This window comes from Neophocaena asiaeorientalis, unplaced genomic scaffold (genome assembly GCF_003031525.2).
Source record: "Neophocaena asiaeorientalis asiaeorientalis breed wild unplaced genomic scaffold, Neophocaena_asiaeorientalis_V1.1 scaffold429, whole genome shotgun sequence".
NCBI lineage: Eukaryota > Metazoa > Chordata > Mammalia > Artiodactyla > Phocoenidae > Neophocaena > Neophocaena asiaeorientalis.
Window position 1 is genome coordinate 2,423,927 of NW_020173550.1, and position 22,838 is coordinate 2,446,764.

Sequence of the window (22,838 nt, forward strand, 5' to 3'; positions counted from 1 at the left end):
GGCACTTGTGCATGTGTGAGGGAATGGGAGGGTTGAGGGCCTGGGCTGTCTTGATTCTGTTCAGCCTTCTCACCGCTCTGGACCGTGGTCCTGCTCACAGGTAACCCTTCCATTGCCCGAGTGGGGGATTCTCACCTGGGACCTGTTCTGGGCACACTCTGGTGGTGCCAGGCAGTTGTCCTGTCTGGCAGGAGGGAGGATCCTGGCATGGGCAGGCCATGGAGTAAAGGTCAAACTACCCCAGAGAGCAGCTGGCATTGGAGGGTGACCTGGTAGCCTGGTAACTAGCAAGGCTTACTTGACCCTAGTGGGGACGAGTAGACATGGGACAAGAGGAAAGCAGAATGGAGATTTGGATCACTTGGACTTGCCACTAACCCATCATCTGACTTTGCGCAAATCTTGGGCTTTAGTTTCCTCATCTGTCAAATGTAGATAGCGACACTTGCCCAGTCCATCCAGAGAGCTACTGTGTCAAACGAGAACATGTACTTGGGAATACTTAAAGAAGACATCAAGTTCTGTATGCTCCATAAATATGAAGGTTTATTGGCCGAGACGGGACTGTTTCCTAGTCTCAGGTCCGCTGCAGGTCTGGGGAAATGAGTACACCGCTGTTCTCTTTTTCACTGACAGTCAGTTCTCTCTGTTCATGGTAGTTATGAATAGAGTTATAGAATAACCTTACAGCTATTCCATAAAGTCACTGCGAACACTGAATTAGCAAATTCTGAGCCATTACTCCTAGGAGAAATACAGGGTTAGGTTCCTGCAAGCCTCTGGTCACATTTTCATCGACTCATTAATACATAACCCAGTCTTATGTGTGTTTCTATTTAAAGACACCTTAATTAATATAGCATTGATTCATTAACGTTGAACTCATGGCCAACAGGACTGTAACTCATGCCTGAACAAAGCTTCTCTAACCCAGGTATTTTCTCCATAAGGTACGTCCCAGCCCTCTTGCACTTGGGAACACTAGACAGCCCTTCAGCACTACAGGGGGGTAAGGGGAGGCTCATTTTAAACAGGAAACTCACCAAGAAAAAGCACAAAATGCAAAAAAATGTTGCACTGAATAGATTGTGAAAAAGATATTTACAGTATAAGCTGAAACAAGAAGGCAGCCTGTCGCCTTGTTCAGGCTCAGCTGGGATCATGCCTGTTGGGTGACTGAAATTCTTCACTGCTCTGTGCATGACAGCAAGTGACCGTGAAAGAGCTGAGGGTATTGATTTGGGGGTTACAGAGAAATTTTACCGAGTGGGCAAATACGGAATCCCTAGATAATGAGGGTCGGTTGTAATTTGCTTTCTCCTGCTCTTCATTCCCTTGCTACCAAATGCCTTCTTCTTTCAATTTCAGGAAACTCTTCCACCCTCAACTGTCAGAGCACTAGTGGGCAGCCGCAGAGGAAAAGTCACGGGAGATGGAGAAGCAGGTCCCGGAGCCGGAGGGCAGCAACGTCTAGACCAGAGCGCGTGTGGCCCGATGGGGTCATCCCCTTTGTCATTGGAGGAAACTTCACTGGTGAGCGTGATGTCGGGCATGTGGGGAGCGGCCTGCACCGTGGCCTGGCCTCGGGACAGCCCCGTCGTGCACGATGGTGTGAGTGGTACCTTCTGCCTGTCTGTCCAATGAATGGCTGACTCTTTAGCAATGGGTGGAAGTGGGCCCACCTGGACAACTGTAACAGCCTGGCCTCCCTTGTCCCGGCAGGCAGCCAGAGGGCAGTCTTCCGGCAGGCCATGAGGCACTGGGAGAAGCACACCTGTGTCACCTTCCTGGAGCGCACAGACGAGGACAGCTATATCGTGTTCACCTATCGACCCTGCGGGTGAGCAGGGGCCCCTGGGCACTGTACCCTCGGCCGTCGCCCCAACCCATGTTCTGTCCTGAGCACTGCAGCTGTCCCATCTGGGCACGGCCCTGCGTCATCTGTCCCCTCCCGCCATGGGGCATCTCCCCAGGAGCTGCCCCGGATGTGGCTCAGACCCCAGCACACAGTCCGGGCATCCCGCACTCGGGTCCCTCCCCGACCCCTCCACTCCCTGGCCCCCCTGGCAGCCACACCCGACCCCTGAGTGGATGCACTCCCCCAGCTCGGGACCGCCCCCCTGAGCTGGCCCCGCCCTCCAGGTGCTGCTCCTACGTGGGCCGCCGTGGTGGGGGCCCCCAGGCCATCTCCATCGGCAAGAACTGTGACAAGTTCGGCATTGTGGTCCATGAACTGGGTCATGTCATCGGCTTCTGGCATGAGCACACGCGGCCTGACCGAGACCGCCACGTCTCCATCGTGCGCGAGAACATCCAGCCAGGTACGCACCTCTACCTGCCCCTCCAGGGCTCCTGGTCAGGGTGGGAGCTGCTCCCTCAAGCCGTCGCCTTTGGTCAACTCAGCATCATAGTCCCAGCCAGCTGGGTAGTCACAGCCCTGCCTGGGGTCCAGACCCTTCCCCTGCAGCATCTCCTCCAGGTCAGTAGCAGCTCAGGGACTGCAAATCAGTTGTCAGATGGGGGGCCAGGAGAGGTCCAGGTCCGGCACACAGGGGCTGTCTGGAGCAGCCAGAATCCACCTGGCCTTTAGTGGGGGGCAGGTGGGAAGGGGTCGGCCCATCTCCCATGCTGCCTCAGACTTTCTCTTCACTTTTACCCAGTCTCCTGCTCTTGGCCTATGCTGTCCTCCGAGGGTTTTTTCCTCTCTCCTTTCTCCCCACTGTGCTCTTTCTTCCCTCCCTTCCTGCTTCCTCCGTTTCTCCCCAGGCCTCCTCCACTCTTCACTGCTCTCATCTCCCTGTGGTTCTAGAAATGGGCACCTCCTTCCCATCTTCCCTTGAGCCTTCCCTCCAGCAAGTCCTCAACCCCACCCACCCCCCTGCTGGACAGACTCTTCTAGAGACCCGCCCCTCCCCCAGGCTTCCCTTGGCAGCTGCCCAGACCCTCAGGTAGGGGGTCACCTCTCAAGTGCAGGGAGGACCCCGTTCCCCACCCTGAAAAGGTAGCACTGCATCCCTCACAGACCCGCCCGCTCCCACCTCCCCACACCCTTTTCCTGGTCTTCGCAGGGCAGGAGTATAACTTCCTGAAGATGGAGGTCCAGGAGGTGGAATCCCTGGGGGAGACCTATGATTTTGACAGTATCATGCACTATGCCCGGAACACATTCTCCAGGTGAGAGATGGGGCCCAGCCTCTTCTGGGGCAGCCCAGCCCTGCCCTCCGTAGGCCTCCCGCTTTGCACTAGCCTGCCCTGCTGGGGTCGTTGGCGAGGACAAGGGTGGGCCTCTGGGTGGCTGCAGCCCCCGAGCAGAGGACCCGTGGGTGCTGCCTGCCCTGCTGTCCTCTTCCACTGGGTGCATGGCAGGGCCGGGACTCACAGAGCCTGGGTTCTTCACCTAGTACTGGGCACACCTGGCCCGGGAGGCTGAAACCCAGCTGCCGTGCAGCCGTGTGGTGTGCTGTGGCCCCGGAACTGTATCCGCCCAAAGGAGCTGAGCTTTTCCCTCAACCCTCAGCCAAAGGGGGCGTGTCTCTCTGATGGGTCTACCTTTTCGTAATTGGCTGATTGGCACAAAGTCTGGCTTCTGTCCTGGACCAGCCCCGCTCCCCAGCTCACGAGCACGTATACACCTACTCTTTATCCTGGGCCTAGGTTCCCAGAACTCACAGCCAGAGCCCCCAGAGGTAGTGGCCCAGCCTCCCCGTCCCAGCTTCTCCTTAGCAGAGTGTGGGAAACAGCCCCTCCTCCTCCTCTGCCTCCCCCCAGCACCCCAACTCGCACCCCCTCCTGGCCTTTCCCATGCCTGGCTCTGTCCTCATCCTCTGTCTCTGCTCAGACCCTGGCCCTCCCCCTCTCCTCAGATGCTCCTTCTAGACCCACTCTTCCTGCCTCCAGACCTGAGGGAACAGAGACCAAGGAAGGGTGGTGAGGTCATCCCACCCACCACACCCACAGACCACCCCCTGTACATTTCCCACCACATCCCACCCCACCTCCTGCTGAGTTCTACCCAGCTGGGTGTGAGTCAGGGGCCCTAGGGAGGTGGAGAGATGCCTGCTCCCCCTTCCTTCTGCTCCTCCCAGATGGAAACATCCAGGACCTAGCAGACAGGAACTGAGGAGACAGGGGACACCGATGGATCAGGAGCTAGCGGGGCTGTTCCTGGGGTCTGGTCTGGCCACGGTGGAGCCTGCCCTTTGGCCTTGTCCCAGGTGCCATCAGGAGTAGCCCGTGCCAGCAGGGGCTGGCCCTGGGTAGTCCTGGGAGAGGTGTAGTCAGGGCTGAATCAGCACAGGGGGCCTCAGAAGCAGGGCCGGGCAGGGCTAAGACATGACTGACAGGGATCTAGAGCTCTCCCAGGGCTGGGAGTTGGGCCAGACTGAGCCGGAGCACAGGTGTGTCCCCAGGGCCTCCTAGGTCCATGTCCCCGACCTCCCAAAGTGTTCCTGGGGCTCCCCCAGGCCCTGTGGTGTGGCTGCCACGGAGCAGGGTGGCTGCTGGTCAGAGGGCAGTGTAATGACAGGGTGAGATGTCTCCACCCATCCCTGACCCTGCTGAGGAATGTCTGGGCTCTTGCGGGGTCGTGACCTTCGGTGCACGCATGCCAGCCACCCTCCCTCCCATCAGACTCTCACCTAGGCTGGTCTTCTCCTCCTCAGGGGCATCTTCCTGGACACCATCGTTCCCAAGTACGAGGTGAATGGGGTGAAGCCTCCCATCGGCCAGAGGACCCGGCTCAGCAAGGGGGACATTGCCCAGGCCCGCAAGCTCTACAAGTGCCCAGGTCGGGGCAGGGGTGGGGACAGGCCAGGGTGGGGTGGAGGGCAGTTCCTGGGGCCAAGAAGATTGAGGCTGTGAGACTTAGAAAAGGCTGAGGCTGCCTGGTGTCGGGGGAGGGGGCACCCAGGGAGGGGGAGTGTTCAAGTTACAGACCCAAACTGGGGCTTGGATCAGGTGGGGAGATGCTGAGCCACCCATCTTCTGAGGGTGAGAGTGAGGGACAGTAGGAGCAGAAAATGGGGGGCGCAGAGCGATTCTCAGTGAGTGAGAGGGAGTGAGGCCCTCCGAAGGAGCTTGACCTTAACTCTGGAACCCATGTTGCCTTGACAACAGGGCATCCTGCAGCACTAGGTAGAACGGAAAGGAGAAGGGATGGATCTTAAGGGGACAGGGCCATCCCAGACTCTCTCCTCTCCCCGCAAAGGATGCCAGGGCTCAGGGCAGGGAAGCCAGAAAGTTGTGGGGGGGGGATTGGGCACCTGCAGCCAGCAACCCAGTCATTTCCTTTCCTCGACAGCTTGCGGAGAGACCCTACAAGATAGCACGGGCAACTTCTCCTCCCCCGAGTACCCCAACGGCTACTCCGCCCACATGCACTGCGTATGGCGCATCTCAGTCACACCTGGGGAGAAGGTAACTGAGCATCCTCTCCTCTGCTAGGACCCCTGAGTAGGAGAGCTTAGTCCGTGTGGCTGTGAGTGACCTACCTGGGAGTGTAAACTCATTCACCCTGCAGGATGATGAGAGGCTTCTACTAATAGTTGTATATAAATGCTAACTTGTGAATAGCATTACTATGTGCCAGACATTTTTCTAAGTGCTTCTCAGATCCATTCACAGGCTTTTCATGTGGAGTCTGGACCTCTCACCCACCCCTGGACCTTCCATGTCCTTCATATTTTTATTGCTCCCAAGAGTCAGCTTTAAGGCTTTATTTCCCTTGATTGGAACTTGGTTCTTAATGTCCTAGTGCAACCTTGAGCTGGGTTAGATTTTATTACCGGTTGCGTTGCTCATTCCAACAGCTCTCAAGATCATCTTGAATCAGAATTCCACCATCCAGCAGGTAGCCGTCCTCACTCTGCCTTGGGCTCATTTGATAAGCGTGTCTTCTGGGTGTTCCGAACCTGGCTTTTGATCAAAATATTGAACAGGACATGAATTAAAGCAGATCCAAGATCTCCCTCTGAATTGACATTGACCCAGTAGTCTGCAGGCTTTGGGCAAAGCTATTCCACTAGCTATGACTACGCTAAACGTCATTACCAGCCAGCCACTGGTCACCACCTTATTGACCAACCACCATATGAGCTGCTTCTGAGACCAGGCCTTTGTTGTCTTTATGTCTCTGGCACAGGAAGTGATTAATAAATGCCGAATACATGGATGAATTGCCTTACCAAAACAAATCCACTGTTTCACCAGTTGGTAAATCCCCTTTTAAAAAAGAAGTGAGATTCGTCTGATGTACCTTGTTTCAAGTGAACCCAAAAGTAGTCAAGTGTTTCTTTTCTAAATGGTCATAGACCATCTGTTTAGTTGGGGATCACCACTGAACTCAGTGGTTTGCAATTCCCAGAATTCACTCTAAACCCCCTTCCCAACACACACATGTGCATGCACACATGCATACAAACCCCTTTTGAAAACTGGGAACGATTTTGTTCTGAGTTCTCAAGATTACAGACACTGCTCACATCTGCAAGTTATTTGAATGTCCTCTGATGTCATTTTTGAGTCTAGAGGCAAAAGCCAATTTAAAGAGGCGCTCGCTGACTCTCCTTCTGTATTATTGAGCTTCTATTTCCTTTCCAAACGATGTTGATTTTATTTTTTTATAATTTGAAGATCATCCTCCCTTACGACAGACTTTTATTGAGAGCTGAGTAATTCCCTATCTCCCTTGGTTAACTTTCTAGCAGCTTCCCTCAAAAGTGAACCCACCCCTTCCTTGTTCTTGTTCTGAATCTAAGTTAAAAATTGCAGTCCTTTTCACTGTCTGGTAGTGACCTTGCCCTGGATTCCTTCCTTCCTCTGCTGAGGGTTTCCAGCCTTTGGAAATCTCACGGCAGATAATAATAATAACAACTAATGATCATTGAGCATATGATTGGCCAGGCATGTGTTAAATCTCTGTGTTATGTCTTTTAGCACAACGTTATAGGCTGGGTGCTAATGTTAGCCTCATTTTGTATATGAGAAAGCAAACTTGGAAAAATTAACTTGCCCAAGATCTCATAGATCCTGGATTATGACATAAAAGTCTGTGATTGAAATACCGTGTGAATTCCAAAGCCTTGTCCCATTCCAACAGCTAAGTGCCCTTCGGCAACTTGTGTGGCCACTAGGTGCCCAGTGCTGGGCCCAGCCCTGCGGATGGACAGGTGCACGAGACAGTTCGCGGCCCCACGGAGCACAGAGTAGGGTAGAGCATCACTCTCTTTCCCGTTCGGGAGGTTTGCGCAGTTGGCAGGCATATGGCAACTTGGTCAGGACCCTCTTCTTTCCTTGCTTTGTGGACTGGCATGGGCTGGCCCTAGTCTCTAGAGAGCACGCGGCCTTGCCTTAGGAGCCTCTCTGTGCCTGGGACCTGCTCCCTTCATAGCTCCCACAAGACTCCCCATCCTTTTTCAGAGGCCTGCCCGGAGCTCCAGGGGGAGAAGTGGGCTACGGATAAGAATTCCAGATTAACCAATGCATGATTGTAGAAATGCAAAAAGTAAAACCCACCCATGGTCCTGGTTGAGATTGTAGAGTTGTAACTGAACCAAAGATGGAACCCTGGGGGACAGAAACATTTAAAGGCTGGGGAGGCAGAAGAGGATGGTATCATCAAGTTGGCATGGCCACTTTTTGTTACTTACCAATTATGTGCCAAAGTATTGGCATCTTACATGCAGGATCTCATTATTCCTCACAACCGTTTCATGACGTAGGTACTGTTATCCCTACTGGAGAGTGGAGGGAATTGAGGCTTAAAGTGCAGGAGTAGATCTGGCCAGGTTTGCTCAGGTAACAATGGTGGAACCAGCATTCAGTTCTAGGACTATCTGACTCCAAAGTCTACTCTTTCAACAGCGAACCTTAAATAAATCCACGTGTGTTAGCGGATGGACTTTGACCTCTGTTTGGCTCCTGAGAGGTTGTTTTTCAGTTGCCTACCGGTTCTCAGCTTATTGCCGGACATGCAAGTGATATGTAAAACTTATCTCGTACAATTGTGCATGTCGTAGGGATGTCAAACAAGAGGAAGAGCCACTTTGGAGGACTTCTTGGAGGATCCTCAAGTCTTTCCACTGCATGTAATTAGAACTGCCCTGAAGAGGATTTACAGTGTTTCCCAAGCAACGAAGGGAACTCCTTTATGAGCAGGAAAGTGGTTTCAGAAGGAGACCATCGTCAAATGCTGCAGAGGAGCCAGGAAGATAACTTAAAATGCTTTTGGATTTGGCCGTATCCACCCTCATTCCCATCAAGGTCCAACCCCAGTTCTGCCTCCTCCCATCCCCCAGCTGGGCAGAGATGACCCCTCCCATCCCTGCTCTGCAAGGCCTGGGCTGGGTCCTCCCTTAAGTCCCTCTTCTCAGGCACTGAAGGGCGTAGAGCTCTGAGCATGGAGGGAAAGTTGATGCTCATTCTTTGCACAGCCGTTGGGCAAAATTGATTGGTAGGCCTGGGGAGGCCACGTGGAATGGAGGTTAAGGGTATAAGTTTAAGATCCAGAGTGCCTGGGTTTGACTCCCAGCTGTGCTCTTTACCGGATGTATGATCTTGGGGAAGTCGCTTACCCTCTCTGTGCCTTTGTTTCCCCATTTGTAAAATGAGCCTGGTGATAGTTCCTCCTTCATGGGGTTGATACGAGGATGAAGCAAGTGCTTAGGGCACTGCCTGGAACATAGCGGGAATTCAATCAATGTTAGCTGCTAGTATCATTCTCCGGTCCTGATCTATTAAATGAGTGAGCCCTGGTCAACTTCCCCGGGTACCTCATTTGCCTCCCTCTATTTCCTGCATTCCGATCCGGACCGTCCTGTGAACCCAATATCAAACTATCTAAGCAAATTCAACTCCAGAAGTGAAATTAATGTTTATCAAGTGGCATACACTGTCATATGGATGTGTGACATGTATGTATGGCACCCGTGTCAGACAAGGTCGTAAATTTTACATGTATTAATTTAATTCCCCTAAGTCCTATGAGGCGGGTACTGTTACCATTACCATCTTACAGATAAGGAAACAGAGGCCCAGAGGAGTTAAATGAGGCCTAAGATGTGACTGTAAGCCAGACAACAGGTCCCCCAGGGTTGGCGTGTTCTCCCAACTCCTCCCTGAGAGCACCCAACAAGCATGAGGAATACTTCCCACACACAGGGTGCACCTGGGGACTCTGTACCCGTATCTCATTTGCCCCCGACTCCCCAGTGGAGTCGTTATGGTCACGTCCATTTTTCGGACAGAGACAGCGAGGCACAAAGTCACCAGCCAGGAAGTGGCAGAGCTGGCCCAGTTTTTCTTGGCAAAGGGCAGTGCCCCTGCCACCAGCGCACAGCTGTTTCCACACGACAGAAGTTGTGACAACTCTTAATTAGACACCTCCGGTCTCAGTATAGCTGTGGCTGCGCCTCCCTGAAGGATGCCCCTGACTGCTCACCCAGGTCTCTTCCTTCCACGTGAGGTTGCCTCTGCTTCCTCCTGCCTGTGGCAGGTCTTGGGTGGGCCCCGTGGGGCTCTGCGGGCTGGGCACGGTTTCTTCTTCAGAGGCCTGAATCCATCCCCCCTGGACAGAGTCACAGTTGTTTCCGGGGAGGGAGGGAAAGTGGCTGCCGTTCTCAGGGCTGCTTGCTGAGTGAAATTGATTGGCAGGCCCAAGGAGGCCACGTGGAGTAGGGGTTAAGGGTGTAAGTTTAGGAGTCAGGGAGCCCTCACTCGGCCCTCTGCATTCCTTCTTCCACCCAGCAGCTCTTCGAAAGATATTTTTGTTGTTTGCTAGATATAAAGATAACATATGCATGTTATAAACATTTTGAGCCATATAGGAATGCCTACGGTAAAAAGTGAATTTTCTCCCCTTGATCATCCTCCAAATCCCACTCCACAGAGACAACTAAGCATTGGTAACACTTGGGATGTCCTTCCAGACCCTTCTAGTGTGGGGGTGTGGGGGTGGGTGTGGCCTTCTGTAACTTGCCTTTCACTCAACAATAAATCACAGTCATCATTCCATGTCAGCACATATAGATCTACCTCAACCACTTTCGTGGTTGCTTGGCATCCCATCCTCTTGATTGCCCTTAATTTAATTATTTAATCATCCCCTCAGGTCTCTTGATGGATGCTGTTTTAAGTTTTTCCAAGCTTTCATTACTACCACAATAAATACCTTGAAACTTAAATCTTCATGCACTTGGGCAAGTATATTAGAATAGATTCCAAAAAGCAAAACCCTATTCAAGAAATATTTATTAAACAAGTATTATGTGCCATGCACCGAGGATTCCATAGCGAATTAAACTTCCACGGTGGTCATATTTGGTCTTTTCTAAAAAGGTAAAATATTGGGTCATAAGATACTGGCTCTATAGCAAGAGTTAGAACAGATTTTCAACTTCAGTTTTTCAGAATGCCAGGACTTGTATTTTTATAATAATAATAATAATGCTCCCAATGGTTCCCTGGCAGCCTAGTGGTTAGGATTCTGGGCTTTCAGTGCCGAGGCCCGGGTTCAATCCCTGGTTGGGGAACTGAGATCCTGTAAGCCATGCGGCACGGCCAAAAAAAAAAAAAGTAATATAGTGTACTTTCCGTGTTTTTTTAATTTTTCTTTATTTTTTGGCTGTGTTGGGTCTCCGTTGCTGCACGTGGGCTTTGGCTAGTTGCGACGAGCAGGGGCTACTCTTCCTTGCGGTGCGCGGGTTTCTCATTACGGTGGCTTCCCTTGTTGCAGAGCATAGGTTCTAGGCGCACAGGCTTCAGTAGTTGCAGCACGCAGGCTCAGTAGTTGTGGTACGCAGGCTTAGTTGCTCCACAGCATGTGGGATCTTCCCAGACCAGGGATCGAACCTGTGTCCCCTGCATTGGCAGGCAGGTTCTTAACCACTGTGCCACCAGGGAAGTCCCCTGTAGTGCACTTTTCAAAACGTGATCTCACTCGATTACATCTCAGAGTAACAAAATTAATGAAAGCTCCCCCAAACACAAACATATTTAAACTCATGTGTGAATCAAAAGAAAATATGAAAGATGGACCATGGGTTCCAAGCTAGGTCAGAAGAAATGTAAGTACACGGGGGTGAAAGGCAGTGAAAATACAACAGGCTCAGTAGATTGAAGGTTGCAGTGAACTGGAAGGACCGTTGAGCTCTGTGTACAGAGGGAAGGAGCAAGGAAAGATTGGGGCATATGGATGTAGAGTGGGGTCCTTGGTTTTGACATTATGGATGATAACAAGGTCCAGGGTATGATGTGCTGGCTGAGAAGGGGCAGAGAGAGGGTGAGAGAGGAGGTTAGGGAATGCAGAGGTCAGGAAATGGCAAGGATAGTGCAGGTGGATATTGAAAACACCAAGAAGGAACTTCCCTGGTGGCGCAGTGGTTAAGAATCCACCTGCCAATGCAGGGGACGTGGGTTTGAGCCCTGCTCCAGGAAGATCCCACATGCCGCAGAGCAACTAAGCCCGTGTGCCACAACTACTGAGCTGTGCTCTAGAGCCCACGAGCCACAACTACTGAGCCCATGTGCCACAGCTACTGAAGCCCGCACGCCTAGAGCCCGTGCTCCGCAACAAGAGAAGCTACCGCAACGAGAAGCCCACGCACCACAAAAAAGAGTAGGCCCCGCTCGCCGCAACTAGGGAAAGCCCGCGCGCAGCAACAAAGACCCAATGCAACCAAAAATAAATAAATAAAATAAAATAAAAAAGTAAAATTAAAAGAAAACACCAAGAATTCTGACGGGGTCAGTGCTAAAGCGACCATGAGCTGGGAGCTCTTCCTTGACCAGTGGTTTTCATTCTGGCCTCCACTCTGTCTGCCTCTAACACTGCAGTGAGCCACAGGGGAGATGGACACCCTTGTCCCCTTCTCCTCCAGCGGGGAACCCAGCTAGCACCTAACAGGTGGGCCCCTTGGGCCTTCTCATGCCCACTGCACACTCCTCGCAGATGGGGGTGCCATTCTCTGGAGCCCCTGCTTGTTGGACTCTGAACAAACAGCAGGCTTCAGGGCTCACTCCGGAAACAATAAGGAAGCGGTTTCCCTCCTAGTAAGTGTGCTTCTCTACCTGTTCATATGCCCCCCTGCTGGGGAGACTTGGTACTTAGCGAGGTATCAAACGTTCCTCCAGTATTAGGTGAACGTTCGATGAGTTCAAGGGCTGAAATAAGTTTATGTGAAGGAGGTACTTAGGGCAGTATCTGTACCTATGTATTGCTGTGTTAGGGTGAGATGCTCTTTCCTCATTTTATGCACCATTTTATGCAGAGGCGAGATTCAAACCCAGGCTCGTATGACTGGAATCTGAGTTTTCCACTAGGTGGTCTTTTCATGCATATGTCTTATTCTTCTAAGTCCTAAGCTCCTTGACAGGGACGTATCTTTTTTTCTTTTTCTATTTATTCATTTTTGGCTGCGTCAGGTCTTTGTTGCTGCGTGCAGGCTTTCTCTAGTTGTGGCGAGTGGGGGCACCTCTTTGTTGAGGTGTGCAGGCTTCTCATTGTGGTGGCTTCTCTTGTTGTGGAACACGGGCTCTAGGCGCGTGGGTTTCAGTAGTTGCGGCACACAGGTTCAGTAGTTGTGGCTCGTGGGCTGTAGAGCTCAGGCTGAGTAGTTGTGGCACACGGACTTAGTTGCTCTGTGGCATGTGGGATCTTCCCGGATGAGGGCTCGAACCCGTGTCCCCTGCATTGGCAGGCAGATTCTTAACCACTGCGCCACCAGGGAAGCCCTTTTTTTTTTTTTAACCGAAGTATAGTTGAGTGTCTTAAACCCATTCTTGGGAGGCACGCAGACCTGATACTCCCTTCAGCGGTTAGCACGAGCCCTGCCTAGAACCAGCATTCAGTAAATGCGCGATGATGGGTAACTCAGGCCTTCTTCCCCCTGCTCGTCCTCTCTGGACCCTTCATTCCCGTTCAGACCGCCCCCTGCCCCCAGTCCCACATGCCTCCCCGGGCCCTTCCTCTCACCAAGGAGACCTCTTCCCTCTAAAGATGCTGTAATTTATATTATTTAAGTTGACCATGAAGAGAGCTGGGTTTGTTTAACCCTAAGCAACGGCTCCTTACTAAGGAGATCAGTAAAGTGAGACCCCAGGTCTCAAACATACTTTCAACGAGGCTGTGCATTTTAAGTGAGGCCTGGCTTGGGGTATCTGGGAAGAATGCTGACTAGAACTGGCAGATGGCTGTGGACGAGGGACACTTCTGGGCCAGGAGCTCCTTTCTGGAACACTTAACTATTTATAACCCATGGCAAACAGCCTCACGAGGCAGGCAGCGGTCATGGGGCTGGTGGGCGAGACCGGCGGGCGATGTGTGGGCAGCAGTGTCACCTTCTTCCTCCCCCATTTCCCCAGATCATCCTGAACTTCACGTCCATGGACCTGTACCGCAGCCGCCTGTGCTGGTACGACTACGTGGAGGTCCGAGACGGCTTCTGGAGGAAGGCGCCCCTCCGAGGTACCGGCACAGCCCCGCCTTACCTCCTCCACAGCTGCGTTCTTCTTAGAACTACTCACATGACACGCTGTGCATCCTCCCCCCAGCACTAGCACTTGGCTACGGGCAGCATCCTAGCATGGGAACCAGGAGTCCTGGTATAGTCAGTGCTGCAGCTCCATCACTAAATGTGTGACTTTGGGCAAGTCTCTTCCCCAGTGTGGACCTCAAGGTCCTCAGTATGGGCTTCCAGGCCTCCCTCAGAGGGTGGCTGTCAGTGTATAGGTGTGGGCAATCACACAAGGTGACAGAGGGAGATGGACAGGCCTGTGCTCTCAGCTCCAGGCTCTCTTCCTCATCTGGGCAATTTCAGAGGCTCTGTTTTCTGTCTGCGAGATGCGGCCTGAGGGTGCCCACAATGCAGCCTGGTGTACCACAGAGAACTACATTCCTGGCACGGTCGCCCAAACTTGTTTGCACAGGGTGCCTTGTCTCAGGGGGTAGGGGAGTGGGTAAGTGGGGGATGGATGGGTCAGAACCACAGGACAGAAGATGCTGTAATGGACACAGAGTTAGAGCCTGAGGAGCTACATGAATTCTTCTTTGATCTGGATGTGAGCCTAAGTAGCTCAGGACCACTCATTAGCGTTAGAACTTTGTCTCACAGCCCAGCCTCTGCCTGAAGCAGGCTGACGAATCCTCGCTAACCATCTCTTTTTTTCCCCCAGTTTCTGATGTTCGAATATTTCTTATTAGTCACCCAAAGCAGCTGTCATTACGACACTTCTTGCTACAGAAGTGTTAGCATCTCCAAGATTGCTGTTTCTTTCTTTCTTTCTTTTTTTTTTTTTTTTGCAGTTTCTTTTTCATAACTTACATTCCTAGGCCAGCACCCTCTGTCCGTTGCTGTAAGTTGGGAAACACCCATATTATTACGAACACACAAATCAGCCCCAGTCAATTCTTGACTACAGAGAATTCCACAGATGGCCAGCCTCATCCGCTTATGTGGATTCTTGTCAGGTTTTATTTCAAAGAGGACATTTTCTCACCCAGTCCCCGGATTCTGGGATTTATTTGTGGTCCCATGGCATCCCCTGCGTTTGAGCAAAAGAAAACTGTTGTTTGTTTTTGGTTATTACTTGTTTGCATGGAGAGCAAATAAGAAAGGATACGTAGTGACGGTAATGCTCTTTTTAAAAAGTAAATAAAACACAGATACCGTTGGCTAAGGTGAGGAGTCACCATTCCTCCCAGAAACAGACTCCTATCCTTTCCCTCAAGGGCAGGAAATCTTCTAGAGTGGACTCTGGCCCTTCAAGGCCAAACTGGACCTTGGACCAGACGCAGGCCAACTTGAATGTGTGTCAAGTGCAGACCAGGGCCAGAGCCCCTGAGCCCCTCAGAGAGGTGGGGAGGGCTTCCTGGAGGTGCAGCCCTGGTGCGGGAAGGGAGAGGGCCTTGCTTTGGGCCTCACTGCCCGCTGTCCGCGCCGTCTGTGCAGGCCGCTTCTGCGGGGGCAAACTCCCGGAGCCCATTGTCTCCACCGACAGCCGCCTCTGGGTTGAATTCCGCAGCAGCAGCAACTGGGTCGGGAAAGGCTTCTTTGCGGTCTATGAAGGTACCGAGGCAGGGGGACGGGGGAGTCAGAGGTGGGGTCCCTGGGCACCCTAGAACCACTCCCTCCTGGCACCCCAGAGGCAAGGCCGAGGGCCCGTGAAGGAGGAAGCAGAGATCCCACAGGGACTGGCCGGGGCCAGGGGCACTGGGAAGCTGGGGATGCGGGTGGGCAGGGCTAGAAGAGGGGGTAGAGGGGCTCTCGAACATTGCAGAGCATTCTGACCGACATCCTCTTTTTCCCACCTCGTCCCCTGTCCCCAAAGCCATCTGTGGGGGAGATGTGAAAAAGGACAACGGCCACATCCAGTCGCCCAATTACCCAGACGACTACCGGCCCAGCAAAGTCTGCATCTGGCGGATCCAGGTGTCCGAGGGCTTCCATGTGGGCCTCACCTTCCAGTCCTTTGAGGTGGGTCAGAGACCCCCAGGATGGCCCACCTCCTGCGGGCTTCCGGGGCTTGGGTCTGGGCCGCCAGGGCTCCTCCTGCTGACGGAGCCCCCGACCCCCAGATTGAGCGCCATGACAGCTGCGCCTATGACTATCTGGAAGTGCGCGACGGGCACAGCGAGAGCAGCACCCTCATCGGGCGCTACTGCGGCTACGAGAAGCCGGACGACATCAAGAGCACGTCCAGCCGCCTCTGGCTCAAGTTCGTCTCTGATGGGTCCATTAACAAAGCTGGCTTCGCCGTCAACTTTTTCAAAGGTGCCTCCTTCCCCGCTCCCCTACCCCGGCCCACTCCTGTGGCCAACCCACCTCGTTTGTTCCTTCTTTTTATTTTTTAAATTTTATTTGATTGTGGTAAGAACACTTAACGTGAGATCTACGCTCGGAGCACATCTAAGCGTACAAACCAGTATTGCCGACCAAGGCGCAGTGCTGTGCAGATCTCCTTGCTCGACGGAAACTTTATGCCCGCTGATTCATAACTCCCCCCCTCCCCCTCCCCCAGCCCTGGGCGCCCATCATTCCACTCTTTAATTTTATGAATTGGGCTATTTTAGATACCTCATGTAAGTGGAATCATGCAGAATTTGACTTTTGGGGACTGGCTTATTTTACTTAAAATAATGTCCTGAAGGTTCATCCGTGTTATCGCATATGGCAGAGTTTCCTTCTTTTTTAGGGCTGAATAGTATTCCACTGTGTGTCTGAGCCACATTTCCTTGAGTCTCATCCATGGATGGACACCTTGGCTATTGTGAATGGTGCTGCCATGGCTTCATTCGTTCCTCATTCACTCACTCAACACACTGTGAGGGATTTGTAGACCCTGGCGCCCTGCCCTTGAATTTATGGCCTAACTGGGCAGGAAAGGTCCCACTGAAAAACTACATACCTCACTGAGTAAATGACAAACGTAGGTAAAAGTAGCTGACACACGGTAGGTGGTCGACAGAGAATTGACATAACAATTCAGGAGTTGCCTCAAAGTCCAAAAGTTTGTACTGAAGGAATGTTGGTGAGATGTGCAGGCAGAAAGTACCGTAGGAGCTCAGGGAGGAGACAAGGCAGCGTGGACTTTTTATCGGCGTGACCCTGGGCATTGAGGGTGTTCTGCCCAAGCGTCATTTCCTCGTCTGTAATCTGGGCACAGTTACAGCCCCTCCATCACAGGCTTCATGTAGGGATTGAAGCAGAGGTGAAAGAATAGTACTCAGCCGGGGATGGCACATGAGAGGCCCCAGTGAATGGTGGTGGCCACCAGCCCAGCCAGTGGGTCAGAAGGAAGGCTCCATGGGTCCACCTGTCCCCTCCTTCAGGGAACTGCCTGTCCCTTTGGGGTTGTCACAGACAGGATCCCCTGGGGACCGGGTGGGGTTCTGAGCAGGTCACAGCTGACTTCCTCCCCCTGGAATGGGACTGCGGGTGGTCCTAGCAGCCTGAGGGATCCTGGACTTGACTCCCAAGCAGAGGGCAGGAGGAGGGACCCAGGCCCCGTACTGGGAGTCACTGACACCCTTTCCTTACGACCGCAGAGGTGGACGAGTGCTCTCGGCCCAACCGCGGGGGCTGTGAGCAGCGGTGTCTCAACACCCTGGGCAGTTACAAGTGCAGCTGCGACCCTGGGTATGAGCTGGCCCCTGACAAGCGCCGCTGCGAGGGTAAGTGCCCCCAGGCTGCCCAGGACCCTGTTCCCTCTCCCACCCCAAACCCTCCAGCCCGGGTCTCTTCTGCCCTTGGACAGACCCCTTTCCAGAAAAACGAGGATTCCATGGTACTTTGGTCACTACTCATGGGTAAGGAATACGTTGTCTCTTTCAACCCCCTGGAACACACTGTGACCAGGTGCGATGTACTCTGGTTTGGTTTTCATTCTTGTTCTTCTTTTTAAATGCTGATCTTGATTGATTTCATCACCCAGCAGAAGGTCACGATCCACAGTTTGGAAACCACTGTTCTTAGACAGGCACTGAGTTCCAGCCTCTCATTATAAATGTTCCCAGGAGGTGGTGAAACGCTCTCTGGCTAACTCTCTCCATCTCAGCCTGATCTTGCTGTCGGGCTTCTCTCCACTCACCTCTGAGCAGCTCCCTCTCCCTCCGTGCCTCCCAGTCCCTGCCCCGTGGTCCTCCCTGCCTCCCTCCCAGCACCCCCTGCCCACTGGTACTGCCTTTCTGGAGCCCCTCACCCCACCCCCCACCTCTAAGCAGACGCCTGGCCTGTTCTCTCGCAGAGAAAATTGAAGTGACCACACAACTCCTCCTAACTCTGAAGACACCCCCCCTCCCCTGCCTCCTTCCCCATAGAGACCACACACCAGCCCCCCAGGCTGGGGGAACCCACAAACCCACTCCTCCTCCTTCATGCACCCCAGCCCGTGTCCATGCCCTTCTCTAGAGCCGGGCCTCCTGGTGGGTGACGCCACCTCCCTTGTCCCCCCAGCTGCCTGTGGTGGATTCCTCACCAAGCTCAATGGCTCCATCACCAGCCCGGGCTGGCCCAAGGAGTACCCCCCTAACAAAAACTGCATCTGGCAGCTGGTGGCGCCCACCCAGTACCGCATCTCCCTGCAGTTTGACTTCTTCGAGACCGAGGGCAATGATGTAAGTGCCCGCCTGGGGCTGAGGAGACGCAGGGAGGTCTGAGGCGTGGGAGCTCAGCCTGGTGCCTGCTTCCTACCCTCCGAAAGAAATACTCCAGGAATGTAGAGGCAGTGTGTGTCGGGGGGGTTCAGAGGAAGCAGGGGAGGCTCAGGGAGGAGGGCCTTGAAGGCCAGGGAGCACGTGGCACGTGGGAATGAAGGACGTGGAGTCCAGAAGCCTGTGGGGAGAGGCAGGGCTGGGGGCTTGTGTGGGGAGCGCAAGAGGAACTGATGGGGTGGGGTGGCACTTTTTGAATTGTTAGATGTGGCAAAGCAGGTAACTAAAGGCGAAAGGACCCACAGAACAGGGAGCCTCCTCAGGCGAGGGTGGTCAGGAGAGGCTTCCTGGAGGAGGTGGGCCTGGAGCTGCGCTGCCCCACAGGTGTGCAAGTACGACTTCGTGGAGGTGCGCAGCGGACTCACGGCCGACTCCAAGCTGCACGGCAAGTTCTGTGGCTCCGAGAAGCCTGAGGTCATCACCTCCCAGTACAACAACATGCGTGTGGAGTTCAAGTCCGACAACACAGTCTCCAAAAAGGGCTTCAAGGCCCACTTCTTCTCAGGTAACCCCGGACTCCCCAGCTCCGAGCCCCGCATCCCTTTCTTCCTGCCGCTGCACCCCTGTGCTCTGCAGCCCCTCTGGTGCCGGGCAGCAGGGTCTGTCCCCTGCTCCCCCCACTGGCCCTCCACCACCAGGACGGCCCTCCCTGCCTGAACCCCGCTATTCCTGAGCCCTCAAGGCTGTATGGGAGCCGACCTGAGGCTGGGCAGGACATAGGCCTGCAGAAAGGAAGGGAGAGGGCGCTCCAGGCCTCAGGGGCCGCAAGCCAAGACCCGAGAGAGGTCAGGCCCTGGGAACAGGGAGTGCAGTGAGGCCGGACGCTGCCGCATGCAGAAGAGGAGGGTGTCTGCGTTGGACTGTGGGGCAGGTTATCCGGCAGTGGTTGAATCTTTCATCAGAACCTGCACACACCAAATGGGGTCATGCCGGGGCCTTCAGAAGCGATAAGGAGCCTCCCTTCCCTCAACCCCAAAGCCTTCCCACGCCCCCGAGGCCCACGGTGGGGGACTCAGATCCAACCAGCACATGTCTGTTGACAGCTGCCCCGTGTTAGGCTAGGGGTCAAGTCCCTTTAAGGGCCCCATCTCCGGGCAGACAGGAGGCCATGGGCTGGCTGGAGCAGACAGTTTGTTGGGGAGCAACCCAGGGATCCTCATCCCCAGCACGCCTGGTGGGCCAGGCATGGACGGCAGGAAGCCCAGAAGCCTCCGGCCGGGTCCACGCCGCCTTCCTTCTCCCCTCCTTTGCCCAGGGTCCTGCATCCTCAAGCCCCCTATGTGGCCGCCCTGCACCCTCGCCTGCCCCACTGGATGCCACGCACTGCCCCTGTGCCCTGGTTCCCCGCTTGGTACTGCCAGCCACCCCGCTCCGCTAACAGTGCCTCACGGCCCCTGCCCCACTGCTGGCTGAGACCCTTGCAATGCGACTCCCTCTCTTCCCTGGGCCCACCTGGAACCCGTGTGAGGTGCTCACCAGAGGGCTGAGGGGACGTAACATCCACTCAGGGATGGGCTCGGCCCTGGGGAAACTATTACCTGCTTACTCTTGTCTCTTCCTGCCCTTCTGTCGCTCCAGTCTTGGTAGGGGGTCGGGGCGGAGGGAGACCAGCACCACATCTGTCAGACCTAGAGCCCAGGGCTCTCCACCCACGGTTACTGCCCTGCCCTGGCCCGACACTGCTACCCTCAGCCCACCCTCAGCTCTGCACACACACGCGCACACACACCTGCACACGCACACTCGCACTGCCCCTTCTCACAAGAAACCTGCAGAGGACCCTCACCGCTGGGCATCAAGGTTCAGCCCTCAGGGTCCAGGGCATCTGACTCTGACCCCCCAGGAGGGGGGCTATTTGGACTTTTGGGACACCCAGCGAGGAGACCATAAGGCAAGAAGAAGAGAGAGCCTGAAGACCTTCAGTGTGACCCCAGCCACCTTCCGGGGCATTGGGCACTGGAGGGTGAGTGCCATCTCCTTGTCCCAGCCCGTGTCCACTCCCTGCTCCTGCCCCTTCTGCAACCTGCATCCCTGGCTCCCAGGAGAGGCTGCCCCCGACCACGGCAGAGCCCCTCTCCGGGCACTAAAGCAGCCCTTTCTCAGGGCTCGCAGCTCTCAACACTGCACTCAGCACTCACTCACCCACTCACTCGTTCATTGGGCAAGTATTTCTTTTACCCCTACAATGTGCCAGGCACTGTACCCGGTTTTGGGGGTGCAAATATGAGGAAGGCATGGGGGTCAATTTCAGGACAATCTTTGCTCATTCCGTGAGCTGGAACTCCTGAAGCTCCCAGCATAGTCATCAGTGAGTTACTCGGTGAAACCCCAGGATGGGTTGTAGGGTGCCCATCACCCCACATTCTCACAGGGCTTGTGCAAAGGCAGCTTCCACAGGGCCCTCTGTCAGGGTCCCTCGTGATGCTCTAACTGAGGAGACCTGGGGAAGGACTTGGGGACTCCACCTCTTGAACTTGGGTTGTTTGGGTCCCACGGGGTCTGGCTCACGTGAGAGTGAATTGGAGAAGCAGGGCCATCTGGGAGCCAGTGCTCCAGCCCTCGGGCCCCTCTCCCAAGGGAGACCCGGAACAGGGCCACCGTTGTCACAGACTCCGCCTGGCCATGTGAATGTCAGCAGGCATCTTTCTACCTCGGGGCTCATCTCTGGAATTCTGTGTGTCCACTCCCCTTCCCTGAATGCCTGCCTCCGTTCCAGGCACACAGTACCCAGAATGACCATGGAGAGACTGGAGAATATGTGTGTGTGATGTACCCGTGCCTGTGACCACGTGTCCCTCTGTGTGTCAGTTTCTGTGTTCATGGGAGAGCGCATGTGCAGATCCACCCGAACGGGAGGAGCTGCGCCTGTGAGCCCTCCTGAGTCCGCAGTGGCCCGCCCATGAGTCCGTGGTCTCTGCATCCACGTGTGTCTCTGTTTGTACCTGTGCTTGTGTGTGCCTGTGCACGCTTCCTCACGCACAGGGAGTGAGCCAGCGGCGTCTATCCCTGGCACGTGTACACAGGTGGCCGATGGCTGACGTGTGTGGGTGTGGTGTCTGTGTGTGAGGGGCTGACGTGTATCCTGTGCATGTGTGTGTGTGTGTGTGTGTGTGTCAACCTGTGGGTCAGTGTCTGTGCTGCCGTGTTGGGACGACGGTACAGGGTGAGGGATAATATGTCTGTGGGTGTGTTGGCGTGAATGTGTGTCTGTGTCTGTAACACACTCTGTAGTTGCAGCACCAGGAGAGAGCCGAGCTCTGGCTGAGGCCCCCTTCCCATGGACTGCTCCCCTCTGCTAGAGACTCTGCGTCTCCTTCCCCAGCGTGCGGGCCTCATTCCCACCCCCAAGGCCTTCTCCCTGCCGCAGGCTTCCTCCCGTCTGTCCCCTGTCGCTGTGCCTCCTCCCACCCGCTGCCCCTCCGTGGCCTGGCTGCTCCGGACATGGCCGTCCTGCATGTGTGTCCCGCTGCCCCCCAACCCCGTGCTGCCCGTGGACCCCCCTCGGAGCCGGGCCTGGTTTTCACTGCTCTCCCTCCCTGGCCCCCCGCCCTCCACCCGCACCCCTTGGTCCCTTTTCTCCTTCTCTCTCTCGTTTCAGAAAAGAGGCCAGCTCTGCAGCCCCCCCGGGGACGGCCCCACCAGCTCAAATTCCGAGTGCAGAAAAGAAACCGGACCCCCCAGTGAGGCCCGCCTGGCCTCCCGGACCCTTTGTTACTCAGGAACCTCACCTTGGACGGAATGGGCTGGGGGCTCTGCTGCCGCCCACCCCGACCTCCGCTCTGCCATGCCGGCCCGGCTCCCTCCGGCCGGACAGAACTGGTGCTCTCCTCGCCCCCGCCCCCGCTCACGTGGACAGGGGACCCTCCCTGCCTCCCGCCCCTCCCATTTTGATGGTGTCTGTGACATTTCCTGTTGTGAAGTAAAAGAGGGACCCCTGCGTCCTGCTCCTTTCTCTTGCAGTCTGCTTGTCCGTGTGTCTATTTTTCCACTTGTCCGTCTGTCCAGTAAGCAGGTAATGGTAGAGGGTTCCCATGCTGGTCAGCTCCAGACCCCAGCCTCCCTCCGTCCACTTCTCCTTTCTCTCCGCACAGCTGGGCCCCCCTCAGCCCCCTCCGCTTGATGCAGTGCCCTGGACCCCCACCATCGCCTTGACCTCCGCTCCCCACCCTGCCTGTGGGGGGGCGGGGGGAGGGCGAGGTGGACGCCCAGCCGGTCCTCCCACTTCCCCTGGGGTGATGCAGCCCTCATCCCTACACAGACCAGTCTGCCCTCGCTTGTTCCCCCTGCAGACAAGGACGAGTGCTCCAAGGATAACGGCGGCTGCCAGCAAGACTGCGTCAACACCTTCGGCAGCTACGAGTGTCAGTGTCGCAGCGGCTTCGTCCTCCACGACAACAAGCACGACTGCAAGGAAGGTAAGCACTGCCAGAGCCCCCGGGCACCTTCCCCTGCCCACGGCCTGGGGCCTGAAGGACCGAGGCTAGGGAGCGGGCTCAGAGGTGCCATCTCCTTCGGCCTCTCTTTGGACTCAAGAAGCTGAGTGACCTCTGAGGTCACCTCATTTTGCCTCCCGCCTAGTGCACGGACCCTCCCCATCCCTCCCGCCCGCCCCCCCAGCAATATCCAAGCCACACAC

At 54.9% G+C, this 22,838-nt stretch overlaps 1 protein-coding gene across 1 annotated transcript in view; it reads left to right on the forward strand.

Annotated features, from left to right (window-relative positions):
• Positions 1-22,838, forward strand: part of BMP1 (bone morphogenetic protein 1) — a gene marked incomplete at its 5' end in the record, with an annotated part of 40,304 nt that overhangs the window by 9,120 nt on the left and 8,346 nt on the right. Inside the window, 14 exons of the mRNA XM_024747731.1 lie at positions 1,369-1,533; positions 1,723-1,840; positions 2,143-2,321; positions 3,069-3,174; positions 4,662-4,786; positions 5,300-5,415; positions 13,357-13,459; positions 14,943-15,059; positions 15,322-15,467; positions 15,569-15,764; positions 17,039-17,164; positions 17,946-18,106; positions 18,527-18,707; positions 22,492-22,617. Coding sequence (XP_024603499.1) covers positions 1,369-1,533; positions 1,723-1,840; positions 2,143-2,321; positions 3,069-3,174; positions 4,662-4,786; positions 5,300-5,415; positions 13,357-13,459; positions 14,943-15,059; positions 15,322-15,467; positions 15,569-15,764; positions 17,039-17,164; positions 17,946-18,106; positions 18,527-18,707; positions 22,492-22,617 — 1,965 coding nt within the window. The remainder of the gene's footprint in view (positions 1-1,368; positions 1,534-1,722; positions 1,841-2,142; positions 2,322-3,068; positions 3,175-4,661; positions 4,787-5,299; positions 5,416-13,356; positions 13,460-14,942; positions 15,060-15,321; positions 15,468-15,568; positions 15,765-17,038; positions 17,165-17,945; positions 18,107-18,526; positions 18,708-22,491; positions 22,618-22,838) is intronic.